The sequence below is a fragment of the Emydura macquarii genome, unplaced genomic scaffold (assembly GCF_026122565.2).
Source record: "Emydura macquarii macquarii isolate MOO-44397 ecotype Brisbane River unplaced genomic scaffold, CSIRO-AGI_Emac_v2 contig_968, whole genome shotgun sequence".
NCBI lineage: Eukaryota > Metazoa > Chordata > Testudines > Chelidae > Emydura > Emydura macquarii.
In genome coordinates this window covers 5056281-5076501 of record NW_027131105.1, presented here as the reverse complement: position 1 = coordinate 5076501, position 20221 = coordinate 5056281, and the positions used below count along the sequence as shown (strand labels likewise).

General features: G+C 61.4%; 1 protein-coding gene across 2 annotated transcripts; it reads right to left on the bottom strand.

Moving 5' to 3' along the window:
• Positions 1-829: 829 nt before the first annotated feature.
• Positions 830-19320, bottom strand: LTBP3 (latent transforming growth factor beta binding protein 3). Of its 2 annotated transcripts, none has more exons than XM_067543907.1 (27): positions 18774-19320; positions 14925-15251; positions 14347-14582; positions 13721-13826; positions 11782-11874; positions 11411-11533; positions 10918-11076; positions 10540-10725; positions 9898-9914; positions 9549-9633; positions 9236-9331; positions 8720-8845; positions 8157-8288; positions 7785-7913; positions 7219-7338; positions 6492-6614; positions 6032-6151; positions 5085-5213; positions 4817-4984; positions 4392-4475; positions 3854-3982; positions 3453-3590; positions 2875-3015; positions 2246-2407; positions 1967-2047; positions 1588-1719; positions 830-1265 (listed from the first exon to the last, which is right to left on the bottom strand). In XM_067543907.1, exons 1-27 carry the CDS (start codon positions 19033-19035, stop codon positions 1111-1113), a joined length of 3759 nt encoding a protein of 1252 aa, XP_067400008.1. In that variant the 5' UTR covers positions 19036-19320; the 3' UTR covers positions 830-1110. The 2 variants fall into 2 exon arrangements, with proteins under 2 accessions (XP_067400008.1, XP_067400009.1); XM_067543908.1 differs by having other exon boundaries at positions 10918-11073.
• Positions 19321-20221: the final 901 nt, after the last annotated feature.

Sequence of the window (20221 nt, the reverse complement as noted above, 5' to 3'; positions counted from 1 at the left end):
TTATAGTTTACAATTAACCCCGCTGCCTTATGGGAAACGTAGTCTGATGCCTGGGGAGGGCGCCCAGCGTGCCCCAGGGCATGCTGGGAGTGGTAGTCCCGTCAATTGGCTGCTCAAGGCCTCATGGGAAATGAAGTTTGGCGTTCGAGGCGGGGGGGAGAGGAGAGGAGAGGCAAACTTGCCGTGGTGCGTTCTGGGAAATGTAGTTCTTCGGCCAGTGCGTTCTGGGAAGTGTAGTCCCCCAAGGAACTAAGGCAACCATAGTAGCATGAGTCAGGATCCTCACCCATCCCAGCCAAGCCTGGCCTTTGTCCCATTGCAGGAGCTGGCTGCACTCAGGGCGATCTGGGCCTTGGACCCTTTACTGTTATTAAACCTTAAGGGCATTTGGCCACCCCCTCAAGGCACTGTGGGAAATGTAATGATGTCGTCCACCCTCCCCTGCATCCCTTGTCCAACAGGTGACCCTGGCGCTGGAGTTTCCGCCCAGCAGTGCCTGAGCCAGACTATCAGTTCCTCACGAGGCAGGTGTTACGCAGGGAGCATGACTGATGACATCATGGGTGTTCTGCATGATGTCAGGGGGAACAACAGCCCAGCTGTGTCCTGGCTTTCCATGGGGGGGTGATTTGGAGGGCATGGGTGGGCAGGGTTGAAAATATGCAGGCTGTCAAGCCTCCCTTGTCACAGCACCCACTGCTGGGGGACAGCAGCTGCCCTCCCCTCTCCCTGCCGTGTCACAGTGCCCCCCTGCAGTCCAGACAGCAGCTGCAGCGTCTGCCCTCCCCTCCCCCAACAACCCAGACCGCACAGCACACAAACGCCTTGCCCAGGATCCACTCCCACAGTTTAATTAATTCATTAGCTTCCTTCTCATTATTTACAGGGTTGCTGGTGTTTTTATACCTGGCTCCTACAGAAACGAGTGCAAATAAACGCAGCCCTAAGATAATGCTAATAAAAAATCTTGCAGGGGGAAGAAAACCCAAGAAAATGCCCCATTTTTAGCAATTAAAAAAATATTAAGTTCCCCCCAAAACAGGCTCTGAACCCTTAGCGACAGAGTGTCTCTTGTGCCAGCTGGCAGCACCCGCTGCGGGTGCCAGAGGGCTATCGGCGGCGTTGGGGGATACACATGCCCCCATGGTGGCGGGATCGGATGAAGCCCGGCTTGCAGGCACAGCGGTACGAGCCGTTGGTGTTGATGCACCGCTCATTCTTGCACAGCAGGCCTCGCTGGTTCAGCTCCCAGCACTCGTCAATGTCTGTGGGCAGAGAGAGAAAGGGAAAGGGTTAACGGGGTGGCTGTGAATTGCGAAGGGTAAACACGGTCCCCCGCCCAAACCAGCCAAGCACTGAGAGACAGGGAGCAGTAGCAGCATTAAGCAGTACTGACATTTCTGAAAGGTAAAAAGGGAAGAGAATCCAGAAGTCCTGGCTCCCAGCCCCACCCTTGCTCTAACCCACTAAACCAGACTCCCATCCCAGGACAGAACCAGGAGTCCTAATGGGGAGCACATCCCTTTGCAGTGCCTTCCACCCTGGAGCACGGCGCGTGATGATTGATAGGGGGCTTGGTCCTCTTACCCAGGCAGCGGGTGCGGGTAGCATCTAGCTGGAAGCCAGCAGGGCACTCGCAAACCACCCCATGGTAGGTCTGGACGCAGCGGCCGTTCAGGCAGTGACATTCATCTGAATCCTCCTCTGAGCTGCCAACCTCTGAGACGGGTGAGATACAAAGGCAGGGGGACACAGATGAGACCATGGGAATGGCAGGGGGCCCATTCCCATGCAGCTGAAACTGGGGGAAGGGGCATGTGGAGGAGGGATCCCTCGCCTGGCTCAGAGATGCAGCTGCCTCTGGGGTGGGGTGCAGGGACTGTTCTTCCAGGAACCCCTTGACCTGCAATGAGATGCAGCCATCTCTGGAATGGGCAGGGGGGCTGTGTATAGAGGGATCACTAACCTTTGCGGGGCTTGCCCAGGAACAAGGGGCTGGGGTCCCAGAAGGAGTTGCTCTCGCTCTGCGATGACTGGCACTGCTGCCCTGCAAGGAACCACAACAACCAGCCTGGGACACATAGCAGTGAATCACAGCCCATCAGATCCCACCCAGAGCCAGCACCCCTGAGAGGGGAAAGCCCCCGTATCCCACTCCCAGCCCCTGAGCCAGCCACCCCCCCGCCACCTTGGGGCCAGACTGTAGCCAGCACCCCCTAGAGGGCAGGCTGGGCATGTGGGCTACCTGGGCTGCGAGGGGGGCACGCACGGCACTGGAAGCCCCAGCCTTTGCCGTAGCGGCAGCAGCATTCCTCATAGGTCAGGTGGTAGCCGTTGAGCGGGGAGGCGCACATGTTGTCCTCTCCCCGATGCTGCCAGCAGATGTCGCGCCGGTCGGACGCCCGGTCTGCGGGGGCAGAGAGAGAGAGAGGGAGCCCGTGGCACCGCCGCAGCCACAGCCCACAGGAGACATTCCCACGGGGCCTTGCATGCCGGACAGGCCCTCGTACACACCACAGCTCTCACCGCACACCCAGTCAGGTGCACACACACACACGTGGTGACCGGCAACAACAGGGGCACACACACTCTTAGTAACCACCATGCTCGCAATCAGTGACACTCTCACCCTCACATGCTCACACTCGCCCTGGCTCACAATCAGGGACACATGCTGACCCCTGCTCACACTCAAGCACCCTCACTCACAATCAGTGACAAATGGTCACCCCCACGCACACTCACCCCTGCTCATGCTCAGTGAGACACACACACACTCACTGATTCACACTCACCCCCCTGCTCGCTCACAGTCCGGATCCTCCCCCACTCTCACAGGCCTGTGCCCATCTGCCCGCCCAGCGTGCCTCTCACCTGCCTGCATGTCGGGCAGCTGGCACTCCTTGCCACTGGGATCCAGCATCCAGGGCAGGCTGCATTCACAGTAGAAGGAGCCTAGTGTGTTGATGCAGCGCCCATGCCGGCAGGCCCCGGGGTCCCGGCACTCATCCACATCTGCAGGGCCAGGGGACAGTCATAGGGCATCAGGGGCTTGAGAGGGTTGCTGTGGCATTGGGGGCTGGCAGGGATCACCATGGCACCACCAGGTATTGATGGTCGCCATGGTATCAGCGGCCAGCAGGAGCCACCCTAGGCTCTAATATCACAGGCCCTACTGGGTTGTCATGGCACCAGGGGCCACAAATTGGTCATCGTGAGACCAAGGGCCAGCAGGGGGCTTCTTTGCCCTCTGCTTTCCCAGAATCCAGTGCTGGCAAGTCCACACCCCACCAATGTACCCCCCCACACCTGGGGGGGAAGGGAGCTTATTCCCCAGCCTCCCACCAGCAAAGGGACTGGGAGAAGGTAGGGCTGTGTGATGGGGCTGCCCACCCAGCCAGGGCCAAGGCTGAGACCTGGTGAGCTCATGTCACATGTGAAGGGGGACTTACCGATCTCGCTGGGTGTCAGGCACTTCTTGCGGGTGGGGTCGTGGACGGCAGGGGGGAGGCAGGTACACACATAGGACCCTCGTGTGTTCTCGCACAGCCCATTCATGCAGTTCGACTCGTCCAGGCACTCATCCACGTCTGGGGGGAAAGGACGTGGCTCAGAGCCCAGCCTCTCCCGTCAGCACCTCTGCTGACCACCAGGCCCCCACCCCAGTCACAGCCAGCACCCCCAGAGGGGAAAGGCCCCGTGTCCCATTCCCTACCCCACTGAGCCAGCCAGTTCCCGTCAAGGCCAGATCACAGCCAGCACCCCCTAGAGGGGTGCTCCTCTCTGTCCCACTCCCCCAGTTTCTAGACAAGGATATCTGCCCTCCCGGGCCGCTGCCGCTCGCCGTCCTCACCCACACACTCGAGCAGGTTGCCATCGTAGTAGAAGCCTTGCTTGCAGTAGCACTCGTAGCCCGGCTGTGTGTTGACACATTTCCCTTCCTTGCAGATCTCCTCCCCGAACAGGCTGCACTCGTCAATGTCTGCACGGAGCCATGGGGTAGGGAGGGGGGACTGTTTATACAGGAATCTTCACCCAGAGCTGAGATGCAGCCACCTCTGGGGTGGTGCATGGGGGGGTCTGTTTTTACAGGGAATCCTCACCGGGCACTGAGATGCAGCCACCTCTGGGATGGGGCATGGGGAGGTTGTTTATACAGGGAATCCTCAACCCAGCACTGAGATGCAGCCACCTCTGGGGAGGGTGCAGGTGCTGTTTATACAACAATCCTTCACCCAGTGCTGAGATGAAGCTGCCTCGGGTGGGGCGTGGGGGGAGTAATGGCCAGGTAGGAGGGTTGCAGGGTTGGAATCCCCGACTTGCTGGTGAGGTGCAGGTGGAGGTGTAGTGCAGGGCCCATCCAGGTTTGGACACGGGCCCCTGGTGCTTACCCCGGTGGGCGGGGATGCCGTAGTTCAGGATGTTGTCGTCCAAGATGAATCCTTTCCCGTCAGGGCAGAGGGAGTGGAACTCGGCTGCAGGGGAGATGTGGGGGGCGGGGGGTGACACCCACAAGGCGGGAAGAAGGATTAACGTCAAGACCAGATATCTCCTCTCCCTGCCCCCAGATCAGACCCATGGACCCATCCAGCCTGTTATCCCCCTACTTCCTCCATGGGATGGGAGTAGGGTGGGGTAATCTTTCCTGACCCCCCCCCCCCAGTTGGATTCTAATAGTTGCCTTGGCGACTGGGGGTTGGATGTTCACAGTCACTCCATGTCCAGCAGCAGGTAGTTCCCTGGGCTCCTTGGTGGCGGAGGGGTGAGGGAGGGTGGTGCGGAGAAGGTGGGCTGGGCTGGAGGCGTCTGTTCCTACCTGAGCTGGGCACAGGACAGGGGTAGATCTCGCAGTGATCACCCCAGCCGGCCCCCAGCGAGCAGCAGCATTCCTGGCGGGTGATGTTGGTGGCCAGGACGCTGTCGCAGAAGACGGTGTCGTCGAAGTTCAGGTAGCATTCCTTCTTGTTGTGGGGGGGCTCCAGATCTGGGGGAGCAGAGGGACCATCAATCCCACACTGCCCACCCTGAGGCCAGATAGGAGCCGGCGCCCCCTAGAAGGGAATGGCCCCGTGTCTCATTCTTACCCTCACAGCTGTGTTGATCCTCAGACAGAGTGTATCCCTCGTCGCACACACACATGTAGGAGCCATCCATGTTCTTGCACGCCCCGTGGGGCAGGCACAAGCTGGGGTCCAGTGCACACTCGTCGATGTCTGGGGGGAGGCCAGTGGGAGATAAGAGGCAGGGGGTGTGCAATGGCACACTTGCTGTGCCATGCCCACCTGTGCACTAACACGCATAGACACAGCCATTCGTGCAACCTGCCCATGTCCTGTAGAGTCACACCCATCACACACTCATGGACTCACACTCACTCCTGCAACACACATCCCATGATGTGTCACAAGCAGTTATGCACAATCACAGACAGTCACACCTCTTCGTATCACACACAAACAGGCCTGATGTTTCATACCCACCTATGCACACACACAGACACTCTTCCAAGCCACATATCTGTGCCCAGTGTGTGGCACTCTAGAGTAAACAAACTTACACTCACAGATACTCCCACCCAGTTACACATATACACAAACACAGAGGCTTGTACTCATTCCTTTTCCAGCGTGCCACGCTCACTCAGACACACATGCCTGGACCCTTGCACTTCTTTGTGCAACTCCACAAAATCTGTCCCTCACACACACACCCCCTGGTGTTTGCTCTTACTCGTGGCAGGCCTGGTTTGCAGCATATCAGGCCTACAGTGGGGCACGTGGCGTTCTTGGGGCCTGGTGTTCCACGTACATTCATAGCCCCCACGCCCAGACTTTCCCACCTCCCCCCCGTGCACCCTGTCCTCGTGTCACCACACACAGCTGCTCACACGTTTGTGCAAGACGCTGCCCCCACTGTGTCATGCTCCCGTGTGCTCACGCTCACACGCTCAAGTGTGGAACGTCAGACTCCTGGCGGGCCAGGCCCGCACACACAGATGCTCACACTCGTCTGTGCCACACACCCACCTCACCTTGACACTTCCTGCCGTTCACCAGCTTGTACCCGGCACGGCACAGGCAGCGGTAGGAGCCCACAGAATTGACACACTCGCCCCTGATGCAGGCAGCCGGGAAGTCACACTCATTAATGTCTGCAACATGGAAAGCCGGGGGGTGAGGGGGCCGCTCATAGCCCAAGCCCACCCAGCCCCCACCAGACATGCCCACCCAGCTCGGGCCCCTCACCCAGCCCCCCCTCCCCCTCCGGGCATGGCCACTCAGCTCGGCCCCTTCACCCAGCTCCCCCGTCCACAGACACCCCCCACCCAGCCCCTTCACACAGCTGCTCCATTCGGACAAGCAGCCCCTCCATCTGACCCCCCACCAAGCCCTACCACCCACAGGCAGCTCCCCAACCCAGATCCCTCATCCTGAGCCCTAGCCCCCAGCTCAGCCCCCGTCACCCCTCCACCCCATTGCCCAGCCCCTCACCTTCACAGCGCGGCCTGTCCTTCACCGAGTGGAAGCCAGCTGGGCACTGGCACTTAAAGGAGCCCAGGGTGTTGACACAGACCCCATTGGGGCAAAGCCCCCCATCCTCACACTCATTCACATCTGCAGGGAGAGAGCAGGGATGGGAGTCAGGACTCCTGGCTTCTATCCTCATCTCTGGGAGGGGAGCGGGGGGCAGCGGTTAGACTGGGGGGCTCTGGGAGGGGAGCGGGGGGGCAGCGGTTAGAGTGGGGGGGCTCTGGGAAGAGAGCGGGGGGTTACAGTGGGGGGGCTCTGGGAGGAGAGTGGGGGGTTACAGTGGTGGGACTCTGGGTGGGCAGGAGCTCTATTTACTGAGGCAGCTGCGAGCATTGGGCAGGGGTGCAAATCCCTCCCCACAGGTGCAGCGGAAGGAGCCGGCAGAGTTTCGCCCCAGCCATGTTTGCACCGGGCCCGGAGCTCTTATCCACATGTGGGGGACACAGAGGTGAACCCCAACCCTGTCCCCCACGCAACCTTTCAACTTCGACCTTCAACCCTTTCCCCTGCAGCCAAGGTTGGTCTGGGCCGAATGTCCCCGCAGCCCCAGCTCCGCAGGGCACCTCCCGCCACAGGGACATGAGAGTCGCACCCCAGATACTGCACCCCAGCGCTGGGGGGAGGGGGTCTGCTGGGGTAGAGCGGGGGCTGGAAACCAGGACTCCCGGGTTCTCTCCCCAGCTCTTACCGTAGCAAATCCCATTCTGGCCCCGGAAGCCCGGCGGACAGGGGCTGCATTTGTAGGTGCCCGGCCGGTTCTCACACTTCCCGTCGGAGCAGGTGCCGGTATCCAGGCACTCATCAATGTCTGGGGGGCAGAGAAAAGGTGAAGGGTGAGGGGCCTTCTGGGGAGCCCCACAAGGGGCAGAGCACAGGGAGTGCCCTTGAGGACCCCGGGGGCAAGCTGGGAGTTGGTTTGTTTTTGTAGGGTCTCTGACAGCTGCACGTGCCAGGTTGTTGGGAGAAGGGACACGCTCTTCTTGTTCTCAGGTCTTGTGCAAGCTCTGGGCCTGAACACTGGTTTGTTCTTGTAGGGTCTCTCAGGATGCTGGTTTGTTATTGTAGGGTCTCTCTCAGGAACTCTGGGGCTGTTTTTTCTTGTAGGGTCTTTTGAAAGCTCTGCCTTTCACTAGTGCTGGGGCTGTGCACACCCCTAGGGTCTCTTACGGTTGCTGGTTTGTTATTGTAGGGTGTCTGCCTCCTAGGCCATGGGGCTCTCTCCTCCCTCTCCACGCCAGCCTGGGCAGTCCTTACCTTCACAGAGGGGCTGGCGGGAAGGCTTGAGACGGTAGCCAGGGTGGCACTCACACTTGTAGTGCCCAGGGTAGTTGGCACAGGCCCCCCCATCCCCACAGATGTGGGGCTTGGAGCACTCATCGATGTCTGCCGGAGAGATGGGTGTGAACAGGTGGGGGTGGGGGTACAGGACTGTACTGGTCACCCCTTCCCCCAGCCCATCTTCCAGCCGCCTCTTTCGCCTACCCCAGCCACCCTCCCCCTATGCCCCAGTCCATCCCCCATCCCCCCTTTGTTCCCAGCCCCATCCTATTCTCCAGCTCATCTCCCAGTCCATCTGTGCAGCAGCCCCGATCCCCCCCACTCCAGCCCCTGCCCCCAGCTGCTCACCCACACAGGAGCGCACGCCCTTGTGCACCTTCAGCTGGTAGCCCCGGTTGCAGTGGCAGTTGTAGGAGCCGCCCGTGTTCATACAGACGCCTTTGCCGACGCCGCATGGCTCCGACTCACACTCGTTCACATCTGCGGCGTGTGAGGGGCCGGGGGGAGAAAGAATTACTGACCCCCACCCTGCCGGGACGCAGGCCTGCCACACCCTGACAACATGCGTGCATTGGGGGTGGGGGGGTCACAGTTGTGCACTCATTGCATCATGTCTAGCTACCAGCACACGCAGACTGGGTGGGAGTCTCAGAGGTGCAGGCATGTCACACACTCATTGCACAGACATGCGTGTGTCGCACCCTTGTAGGCAGGCTAGTGGGGGGTGTCACACGCCGAGGTATGCAGGCGTGCCCGATCCAATGGTCCCTGTCGTACTGATGCCCTCCAGGACACAGACATCCCCGTGAATGAAGGGAGGTGGGCATGACATGCCCACAGACAGCCATGCACGTGCGTGTTCCTCTGTGTGTGTTGCACGCCTACACTGGGGGTGGGGGGCAGCGTGTTACCTGTGCAGAACCTGCGCTGGGCATGCCAACGGTAGCCGGGGTAGCAATGGCAGGTGTAGCCAGACACACCCATGAAGCATTCTCCATGGCCACAGATATTGCGGTTCAGCTTGCACTCGTCCGTCTCTGCAGGGACAGACAGATGCCGCCGGGGAGGGAAGGATCAGGACGAATGAATCAGAAATAGGAGCCAGGAGATCTCTTTCTGACAGACCCCCTGGACCCTGCCCTGCCCTCCAGCAAAGGGCCAGGAGTGCCCCCATCCCTAGGGGCGCTGCAACAGCAGGTCATAGGGATCACACTGCACGAGGTACTCAGGATACATCCCCACCCCCGAAAGGACTTGGGGGGACCCTCATGAGAAAGTGCATGTCGGCTGGGGAATGGTTGGGGTTCACCCCCGGTAATTAAGGGGGGCCCCAGCAGGGAAGTTTGGTACGTGAATGTGAAATTTCTCCCAAAGGGGAGGGGAGAGTTTGCTGGCACGTGCCTCCCATCCCGCCATGGGGCTCTCACCTGTCACTTGCGTGGGTGCAATCTCCACGGCACTGCGTGTGTATTGGTCCAGCAACACCTTCCGCACCATGGCAGTTGTGGGACGGGCTACCACCTCTGGGACCCAATGGAGACAGCACAGGGTTACCAGCCCTGCGAGCTTCCCCACAGCAGTGCCCAGGCAGGGGGCTCCCCTGCTGCGAGCTTCCCCACAGCAGTGCCCAGGCAGGGGGCTCCCCTGCTGCGAGCTTCCCCACAGCAGTGCCCAGGCGGGGGGGGGGGGCTCCCCTGCTGCGAGCTTCCCCACAGCAGTGCCCTTTCTTCCATCACTCACCGGGATAGCGGGCACCCAGGGTGGCTGCACTGGCATAGAACTGGTCCACTGACTGCTCCTCTGAGTTGGTCCGATATGCCGGCAACTGGAGGGTGAGTGTTATAACAATGGGGGGCATCTGCTCCTCTCCACAATCCAGCCCGGTGCCCTATTCCTCCTTCCACGTCACTTCATTCCCTTCCTCTCATTTTCATTCGTCTCATTCCCCTTGCTCTTTCATTCATTCTTCTCCTCTCTGCCTTTCCCTCCCACCCTTTCGCCTCCCACCTTCCAGTGCTCCCTTTCCCACTCCCTCCATCCTCCTCTGCACCCTGCATCACCCGTCCGCTGCTCTGGAGGCCTGACTCACCATGGCCGTCGTGACTGCTGCAAGAGACAAATGTAGGGCATGTGGTCAGGGGTGCTGAGATTGTGGGGTTCACCCCCTGAGATTGGGGGGCTGCCCTTAGAGAATTTGGGGTCCCCGGCCTCTAGGATTCTGAGGTTCACTCAGATAACAGGAAGCACCCCTGAAAAATGGGGTTTGCCAGTAGATAATTTGGGGTAACAGCTCTGAAACCATGTGGTTTGCCCTCTGGCAATTAGGGGGTTGCTGACAAAGAAGGAGGTACATCTCTGAAAAAGTGGGGTTCACCCTTAGTGAATTTGGGGTGCTCCTAAGAACATGCGGTGCATCATAGGAGAATGTGGGGGGGTCGCCTCTGCAAGAACGTAGGGTTCAGTGCTGGGGAATGTGGGGTCATCCCTCGGAGAATGTGGGATCTCCACATTATCTATCTGTGAACCCCACATTGTCAGACAGGCTTTCACAATGGGAAAATTTGGGGCACAGCTGCTGAGAATACTGGGGTTCATCACAGGGCAATGTGGGGTACAACCTCCAATGATAGTGAGGTTCATTAGGGGAAAATTTAGGTCCCTCCATGTCCCAGTGAGCAGAGCGTCAGTGGCAGCTCCCTATCCCCAGCCTCTTCCCTGGGGGGTCTCTCACCTTCGGACTCCTGCGAGTCCCCCTCGAGGGGCGGCAGGCTGGGCAGCTCGCGCTGCTGCTGCAGGTCAGTGGTGCCGTCGGGATGGATGTGCAGGGTGAAGTCGCTCTCCCCCTGGATGGTCAGGGTCTGGTGGGATGTCAGGATGTGGTAGCCCTTCCCCGCCGGGCAAATCTCCTTGAAGGCGGCTGCCAGATGGGAGAGGAGACAGGTTAATTCTGGTGTCGCAAGCTTCCCCGTGGCAGTATCCCCAGCCTGTGACTCCAGCGCTGCGAGTTTCCCCGTGGTAGTGCCCCCAGGCAGGGATTCCAGTGCTGTGAGCTTCCCCACAGCAGTGCCGTGGCAGATACTCCCTCCCTGCACAGTATGCGGTTGCTTACCTGTGCCATCGGCTGGGCAGCGCTCGCAGCGGGCCCCCCAGGCCTTGCCCACGCTGCAGCAGCACATCTGGCGGGTCAGCTTAGTGGGCAGTGGGTGCTGGCACTGAAGCTCCGGGCTCACCAGCCGGAAACACAGGCTCTTCTCCTCTGACTTCTCTGCTGCACCCCAGGGAAAGAGAGGGTCAATGCAGCTCTGAGCACCCCCCACTGGGACACTCCCAGAGACACTGAGCCCACATCAGGTCAGTGAAGCTCCGAGCCCCCCATTCTTCCCCTGGGCCGGGACACCCCCAGAGAGACACTGAGCCCCCATTGCCCCACCAGGAGAGAGAGGGTCAGTGCAAAACCCCCATTCCTCCTTCCCCGGGCCAGAACACCCCCAGAGAGCCACCCAGCCCCTATCGCCCCGCCAGAAGAGAAAGTCAATGCAGCTCCAAGCCGCCTACCCAACCCGCCCAGCTCCCCTAGCCAGCCCTCCTGGTCCCCTACATACGGACACACTGGCTGCGGGACGGGCCCAGCATATGGCCAGGTTTGCACGCGCAGCGAAAGCTGCCCTGGGTGTTGAGACACTCGCCGTTCTGGCACACGCCCTGCATGGCACACTCGTTAATGTCTGCATGGGGAGAGAGGGGTCAGCAACACAACAGCACACAATACACAACACGCACACGCCCTGCATGGCACGCTTGTAACACACACCCCCACAAGGCGCACACAGTGTCTGCATGGGGAGAGAACACAACAACACACAACACAACACAATGTGCACACGCCCTACATGACACACACCCACAAGACACATTCGCAAGGATATAACGCACACACTTCAGTCCCCCCACTCAGAGAGCGCCCGCCGGGTACCCTGGCAGTGGGTGCCATTCAGCCTCTTGTATCCCTGTGGGCAATCGCCCCCGTGTTCCCCCCGGATCGGGCCTGTCTTCTGCACCCCCGTGTCTGCAACACACAACAAAACAGAGAGAGGGAATGAGAGGGCGCGAGAGACGCAGGGCGGCGTACAGGCAAGGGCAGGGGGCCTGTGGGGTCTAACCCAGTTCTGCCACAGACCTTGGGCAAGTCCCACTCCCACTCAATGCCTTTCTTTCCTCTCCTACTCATTTGTGTGGACACTGAGCTCTTCAGGGCAGACGTATCTGTGCAGTGTCTGGCCCGACAGGAGCCCCGATCTCTGGCTGGGGTCCTCTGGGGGTCTGCACAGCATCTGGCCCTACAGGAGCCCAGATCTCAGGCTGGGGGGGGCTATGGAGGTCTGTGCATCGCCGTTGCAATAGCAGAGACACAAAGCCCAGCGCGGGTGTGAGACGCCTGCACAGACAGCGGTTTGGACGTGCTGCCTCCTGGCCCAGGGTCTCTGGCTCCTTCCTCGTCCCCCTGCTCTGGCACCTGGCAGCGGCCCCGCTGAGCTGATAGCTGGGGGGAGCAGGGATCAGCTAGCCGGCGCCTGCGCTAGATCGCTCCCACAGACAGACAAAGCAGGGAGGGGGAGGGCGACGATGTTCCTTTCCTTCCAGCAGACGTGTGCAGCCGAGCCGCTCCTGATCCATCCAAGCTGGGGAACATCAGGAGGGGAATGGAAAGAAAGACTCGAGGAAAGAGAAAGGGGCTGGGGGGGGGGCGGGGGCGCGGCGCCAACGAGGGCGGCTGCCCCAGAGAAATTAAAATGGCACCAGAGTTCCAAGGGCCTGTGGGAAGTTGTTAACCTGAGGGACTCACCCCCGCTGGACTGTGCAGAGGGCAGGGCTGAAGAAAGGGGGGGAGGGGTTACCACAACCCACACTGAGAGACAGGAGGAACAGAGACAGCCCCCTGCTCCCAGTCGCAGCCGGCTACTGACCGATGGGGGTAAGGAGAAACTGCCCCAAACAAGGGGTGACTTAGCTCAGAATGGCCTGCTGAGAGCTCCCCACAACCAGCGCTCCGCCCGGCGCCTGCCCCGCTCCCCACAGCACCCCCTGCTGGGAGGGGCCAGGGTGGCAGCCCCCGGGCACTCCCTCAGGTAGCAACAGGTTCCATTTCCCTACCCCCCGTGCTCATGTAATTGTCTGGGGGCCCAGCTCTTCCCGCGGGGGGTGGGGGAGGCTGCAGACGGGCAGTTGCCCAGAAGAGCCTGAGCAGGATGAAAGGGAGCGGGGGGGCCCCTGCCTAGCCGGAGAACAAGGAGCCAGGCCATGAAGCACATTCTTGGCTGCCTCTAACACAAACACCCTGCGGCTCAGAGATCCTGAGCTGGAAAAGCCATTGAGCTGAAAGCGCCAGGAAGGGGGGTAGGCGCTGGGGGAATGGGGGGGTTGAAACCTGCCACCTGATGCATCCCCTCCCCATCCAAGCCAGCTGGGTACGGGGCACTGTGCCCCCATCACCCGTCACAGTGCCCTGGAAGCTCAGGGAGAGACCGGTGGCACTGTCTGGCCAGCTCCCAGGGGGACGTGCTGGAATCCGGCAGCCCACGCCCAGCTGGCCACAGCCTAGCTGTAGAACACCCCCATCCGGGCTTCCTGTAAACCCCGTGCCAGGCTGGGAGAGGTCGGTGCCAGGGCAAGGGGAGAAGTGGCAGCGCCAGCTAAGCACCAACCCACACAGATGCCTCAGTGGGTCAGTCCTGGCTCCCCCCACTGAGCAGTCCTTGGCTAGCACAAGGGCTGCAGAGCCATTAGTTGGGGGCGAACTCCCGGCTACTCCAGCCCAGCTTCTCCCAGCAGGAGGCGCTGTAGGGAGGGGGCAGGAGTGCAGGTTATAGGGTGTGGGGGGCCTGTATGGGGAAGGAGTTGCCGGCATTACTTACACTGCATGTGGGGGCATTTGTGGCACTTGTTCTGCCCCCAGGAGGTGCCGATGCTCCCGCAGCAATCCTCCTGCTTGGTCAGGCCTGGCAGGGGGTTGCTCCCGCACTGAGAAACGGCGCCCCCCATCGCCGGAGAGAGAAATGACAGGCACGTGAAACAGCGACCGCCACCTCCCCTGCAGCACAGCGCCCCCTCCTGACCCCACCCGCACCCTGCAGCACAGCGCCCCCTCCTGACCCCCGCCCGCACCCTGCACCACAGCGCCCCCTACTGACCCCCGCCCGCACCCTGCACCACAGCGCCCCCTACTGACCCCCGCCCGCACCCTGCACCACAGCACCCTGTACTGACCCCGCCCGCACCCTGCACCACAGCACCCTGTACTGACCCCCGCCCGCACCCTGCACCACAGCGCCTCCTACTGATCCCCGCCCGCACCCTGCACCACAGCGCCCCTCCTGAGCCCGCCCACACCCTGCACCACAGTGCCCCTCCTGACCCCGCCCACTCCTGCACCATAGCACCCCCTACCGACCCCCGCCCGCACCCTGCACCACAGCGCCCCTCCTGACCCCCGCATGCTCCCTGCAGCACAGCGAATCCTGGCAGGGGGCAGGCAACTCACGGATTGCTTGGGCAGGGTCTCCTGAAAGCAGCGTCCCAGGGGTTTGTGTGTGTGGGGTCGGGCGTGGGGCACATGGGGTTTCTGGCCCATGGCGCTCTGGGCCGGATGCTGGATGAGGTGGTGCTGGGCACCTGGCCCGGTGCCCTCGGTGTGGATGCTATCGATGCGGTGGACCTGCACGGAGGCATCGGGCGGGTGGTGGACGCGCACATTCAGCAGAGGGGGGTGGACCTGCACTGGAGGGGGGGCCGAGGGGGTGTCAGCACATTGACCATCCCCTGAAACTGACCCCCCAGTGCCAGCATCACCGGGCGGGGCATGGGCTCCAGAGCAGGGCAACAGCTCCCCTAAAATGAGAGGGGCCCTGGAGGGCCCCCCACCACTGACTGCCTGCCCCCATCACCCTGCTGCCCAATCACCCTTCCCCTGCCCCCCACTGCCCCACCAATAGCCCCTCCCCATCCCATCAACCCCCCGCTCCAGTTACCATCACCCCGCATTCGTCCAGTCACACCCTCCCCTGCCCTCCCACCCAGTTACTCCCTCCCCCCATGACCCCTGCCCCCTGGCAGCAGTACCTTCAGATGAGTGGTGCCCAGGCCCCAGGGGCACCATGAAGGTGGAGTGACTGACGGTGCCCTTGGGGCTGTGGCCAGCGGGTGGCTCCCCAGGACTGTGTCCGTCGGAGATCACCTGCACGGCGTAGATGGCGTGTTTGCTGGAGCCCGTCTCGCCTGCTGGGCCCTCAAGGGGCCCAAGTGCTGCCGGCTGCAGCAGCTGCTGCCCCCCCATGCCTTGGCGCCCCGCCGGCACCTGGCAGAAGCGCCCCGTAAACTCCGGGGGGCAAAGGCAGTGGTTCCGGGATGTGCACTGCCCGCCATTCATACAGGGCAGCGGACACACCACTGGGGGGAAAGAGAGAGAGGTTGGAAGGGAGACTCGCAGCCTGCCCCACAGCTGCCCCGCCTCTATTCACCCCGCTGCCCTGCTCACTCCCTCACTACTATCCACCCCACTGCCCCTCACCCTGCCATTATCCATCACCCTGCTCCCCACTGTGCCCCATGCCCTCCTTGCCCCCACCCTGGCACTATCCATCCCCCTGCCCCCTACCCTGCCATTATCCACCCTGCTGCCCCCACCTTGCCCCATCAATCCCACCGGCCCCTACCCCACCCCATCCACCCTATTGCCTCCACTGGCCCCCAGCCCTGAACATACCCCTCTGCAGCCCTCTGAGCCAGCCTGGCCCCCGCTCTGGGGATAGATATGAGCTGGCGCCCCTTAGAGAGGAAAGCCCACCCCATCCAGTGCTGGAATCTTTGTGCCATCCGGTGAACAATGTGACAAGGTAGTTGTGTAGCATATCCGCAGCAGGCCAGGCATCCGTCGGGCAAGCCAGGGCACACGCAGGAGGGCTGCTGGGGGGCAAGCCAGGGCACACATGGGGGGCAGTGTAGCTGACCCGAGCACAAGAGGCAGAGACTGTTCCTCTATGTGTGTCTTTGATTTCAGCCGGGGCCTCCAGGGACTAATGTAATACACATTTGTTAATGTCCCTGTTACTATCAAGACAGCACCAAGAGGCCCCTGACTGAGATCAGGGCCCAGTGCACTGGTGCTGTACACACACACACACACACACACGACCAGGGCCTGGTAGTCTGTTGTGCCAGGCACTGCACGGACCCATGGTGAAAGACAGGCCCTGCCCCAAAGATCTTACAGTCTAAATAGACACAGGATGGGGGGACACAGTACAGCAGGGGGAGGCGTCACCTGAGGTCACACAGGGTGTCTGTGACAGAGGCAGGAAAAGAAGCCCGGTCTCCTGGCCCCAGGGCCTTCACCACAAGCCCTTCCCCACCACATCCTTCCCCACAAACCCAAACAGGGTGAAATATCCCGCCGAGGCCATATAGCCGGGAAGTGACTTTCCTCAGATCACTGAGTGAATCAGAGCTGGGGAGAGAACTCAAGAGTCCTGACCCCCAGCCTTCCTACTCTAACCACTAGACTCCCCTCCCCAAGCCAGGAGTCCCAGCAAATACCACCATCCCTGCTCTGATTCCCAGGCTGAGGCTGGGGTTCCAGCTGTGTTGGTTTATTTTCCTGGGTGGGGAGTTTGCCGGGGCAGCTGAACAGCTGCAGCTCAAGGGAGGGAGTGGTCCATATATACCCGGTTCCCAGGCCCGCTTGGCTGCCCTGGCTCAAATGACTCAGTTTTGGAGCAGGGATTATCCAGACACTCAGGACAATAACAAGAGGACAACGAATCGCTGTGGCGGTGCTCGGGGCTTGAGATGCAGCCACCTCTGGGGTGTGGCATGTAGGGCTGTTGGTCAGCCACATGCCATGTTAGGCTAGGAAGTGAAGGAGAATCATGTGTCCAGTTGAAAAAGTGAGCTGGGATGGGAGAGGAATTACAGGGACAGAGGAAATTGTGGGTTGGGACTGTGGGGGGATGGGGAGTAGCCAGGACTGGGATAGAAGGGAGCTGCGGGTTGGGATTGAGGGGCACCGGTGGGGGGAGGGAGGGTTGCCTGGTGCCTGCTCCAGCCCCCTCATTTCCAGCAGTGACTCAGTTTCATTCCCTCCCAAGTGCAAAGTCAATAAACCCGGTGGTTTCTGGAGCCAGAGGTATTTTTAGTCTCTTTGTGTCACGGAGACAAACCTGGGGGGGGCACATGCCGGGATGGATCGAGTGAGGGAGGCAGAGTTGGCTGAGGGGAGCAGGGTGTATGTGGCTGGAGCACAAAGATGGGGGTGGGGCTGGATGGAGGAGGGGTTGGGGTGCAGGGACGGGGAGAGGGCAGCCTGGGGGAGAAAGGGAGGAGATAGGGAAGGGAAGGGTATATGGGGGAGGGTTGCATGTGGGGTGGGGATGGGTGGGCCGGCTGGGAGGGGCTCCCCGAGAGGTCTATGCCTGTGACTGGGGGTCGGGGGAATGGCAGGGGAGAGTTCTGGGTCAGACCCGCACTGGGGAGGTAGAACTGGTTCAGCAAGGATCAAAGAGTTCCCCCCACAAAAAAAACCCTCTCCACTCCCTCCAGCCCCCCACCTCTCCCTCTCCCCCTCAGGGCTGGGCGCAGGCACTGGGCCCATCCTAAACCCAGAGGGATTTTCCAGGCTGGGTCCAGTCCAGCTCTGGATTCAGTTAGCCCCAGGGGTCACTCCCCCCACAACACCAGCCCCCCCAACCCCAGCTGGAGGATGAAGGAGCACCAGATCTTTTCCCCATCTGTGGGGGGGCGGGGGTGAGAGGGGGGGTGGCACAGTGCCTATTGGGAAAACCAGCATCAGCTGAGAAACATTACAAACCAGAGAATTTGCAGTCAAAGCTGGGCCAGGCCCCAGTGAGTGCAAATGAACAAGTGTGGGAGTGTGTATCCGAGTGTGTGCTGGTGCACAGGGGTATGTGAGAGCATGTGTGGCAACCTGCAGAAGTATGTGTACGGGCAAGTGACAGTATGCGTGTATGTGTGTGTTAAATTGTGTGTCCGCACCTGTGCATTTGATTGTGTGTGGCCCATGTTAGAATGCGTGTGCTTGGCTATGTGTGAGCATTTGTGTTTGTGTGCGCGCACACACGGTAGATTGTGCATGTGCAGACGTGAGATTGTGTGGGTGTGTGCGTGCGCATTAGATTGTGTGTGTTAGCTCGTGTGCGCGCATGCGCGTGTTAGATTGGGGGGCGGTTGCCGGAGGTGCAGGCGTTGGACGGGCCCCTGGGGACGGGAGCTGGGAGAGGGCCATTCGCTGAGGCAAGATTTTCCTTCAGCCCTGAACTGCTGATGGAAGAACTGCCAGGGGAGAGCGAGCGAGCGAGCACACTAAGTGAACAGCAAGCGTGCAAGCCTGAGTGACAACGAACGCGCCGGCGAATGTGAAATGGCCCATGGGAGAAACGCACTCGTTTGAGCAGGATGGTGGCACAACGCGCAGGATCTGTGAGCGCCCAAATGGATGTGCAGACAAGGGGCACTGCCAGGCTGTGCGTGTGGATGAGGGGCTAGGGGCATCCAGTGGCATCGGCGTCTGAAAACAGGCATGTGTCAGGGCACACGTGCGAAGAGGAGCACAGGACAGGTGGAAAGGAGCCGTGTGAGCAGCTCCAGGTGTCAGGGCGAGGGTGCAAAAGGTTGCATGCAACCAATGCAGGCGGGTGAGACAAGCATGAGCCGCACAGGGGAAGGTGGCAGAGCCGCAGAAATGGGGGAGACGTGTTCCAGTAGCTCCTCAGCCCCCAGTCCCTCTGATCTGCCCCTTGCACCTTCCTCTGGCCCCAGAGGGGTTCCCCAGTGCACCCCTCCACCATCCCCAGTTCAGCCCAGTCCCGTCCTGGACAACCAAAGCCTGCCGATCCCCCCTTCCCCAGGCTCCCCAACTCCTGCTGTCCCTCGTCTCCTGCCCCGGCCCATGCTCACCCACGCGGAAGCCAGAGCCAGTCAGGGTGTCAGCCGAGTGCCCGTTCTCTCCGATCAGGGTCATGTTGCTGCCCTGCTTGCAGGTGTCCCGGCATTGGCCCTTGAGGCAGGTCCGCTTGCAGACCAGCGGGGCGAAGACCACCTTGAAGCGCTCCCGCGCCAGGGCCGCCCGCTCCGAGGCCACGGGCGCTGCGGGCCGTGTCCCGGGGACACAGAGCCAGGGCAACAGGAGCACCCCGAGTGCCAGCCCCCGCCAGGGCATCTTCACATCGTCCCCCAGCTCCGCCCTGGCAGGAAGGGGGGACGAGGGAGCCCCTGGAGCGGAGAAGGAGGCGACAGCTCAGCGGGGGGAGGGACCCTCGTTCTCCGCAGGGCTCCCCGCGGGCTGCTGGCCCGGGCAGAGGGGGACAGAGCGGGCCGGGCAGGGCCCGGGGAGAGGGAGGGAGGGAGCCGATCGGCGAAGGAGGGAAGAAGGGGACGAGGAAGGAATGAAACCCCCGCCCCGCCCTTCGGCTGGGGCCTTTGCGCCTTCCTCCGCTCACTGCCCCCGGGAGCCGGCACGCGGGGGAGGAAGAAGGACGGAGACAGACGCGCTGCCCCGCTCCGCAGCTCCCCGCTCGCCGCCCTCCGTGCGGGGCCTCGCCTCCTCCTGCGCGTCCCCCGGAGAGCCGCGAGCAGGCGGGAGGGGAGAAGTGCCGCCCGCGGGCCGGGCTGGCGGAGCGAGGCGGGGACTGGCGGGGAGGCCGGCTGGCCGGCGCGGCCGGCTGTTTGTGTCTGCGCTCAGCCAATCCCCGGCCGGGGGCAGGAATCTGGGCCGGGGGCCAGGAGCCAGGGCTGGCTCGGGGCAGCGGGGCGGCTCCAAGGGGCTGCCCCCCCTCCCCTTCCCAGGACACGGCCGCAAGAGGGCGGGATGGACAGAAGGGGGCAGCACCTGGCACGGAGCGGCAAATCGGAATGGGCTCTCCGCCGGGGGTGACAGACAGACAGCGGTGGTGTATAGGGACAAACAGATTAGATAGATAGATAAAGGTGATGTCTAGGGACAGACAGACAGATAGATGTGGTGTATGAGGATAGATAGACAGACAGAGGTGGTGTATAGGGACAGATAGATAGATAGAGGTGGTGTGTAGGGACAGATAGATAGATAGAGGTGGTGTGTAGGGACAGACAGACAGATAGATAGATAGAGGTGGTGTGTAGGGACAGACAGACAGATAGATATGATGTATGAGGATAGAGAAATGGATGGATGGATGGATAGCATGCACAGGGTCTGATAAGATCCAGTGGCTGGAAGTTGAGGCTAGACAAAACCAGCCTGGGAAGAGGACGCTCAGGGTTAAGGGGAAGCGTGGGGAACCACTGGGACATCTTACCCATGAGGCTGGATTCGCCATCACTGGCCAGATTTTCTACCAGATCTGCTCTGGGTGCACCAGGGCTCA

Coding starts and splice junctions, on each gene's coding strand:
- LTBP3 (XM_067543907.1), bottom strand. CDS start 19,035: ATGCCCTGGCGGGGGCTGGCACTCGGGGTGCTCCTGTTGCCCTGGCTC. Junction 11,534..11,781: donor GAATGGCACCCACTGCCAGG/GTACCCGGCGGG, acceptor CTCCCCATGCAG/ACATTAACGAGTGTGCCATG. Junction 3,016..3,452: donor CCTGACACCCAGCGAGATCG/GTAAGTCCCCCT, acceptor CTGGCCCTGCAG/ATGTGGATGAGTGCCGGGAC.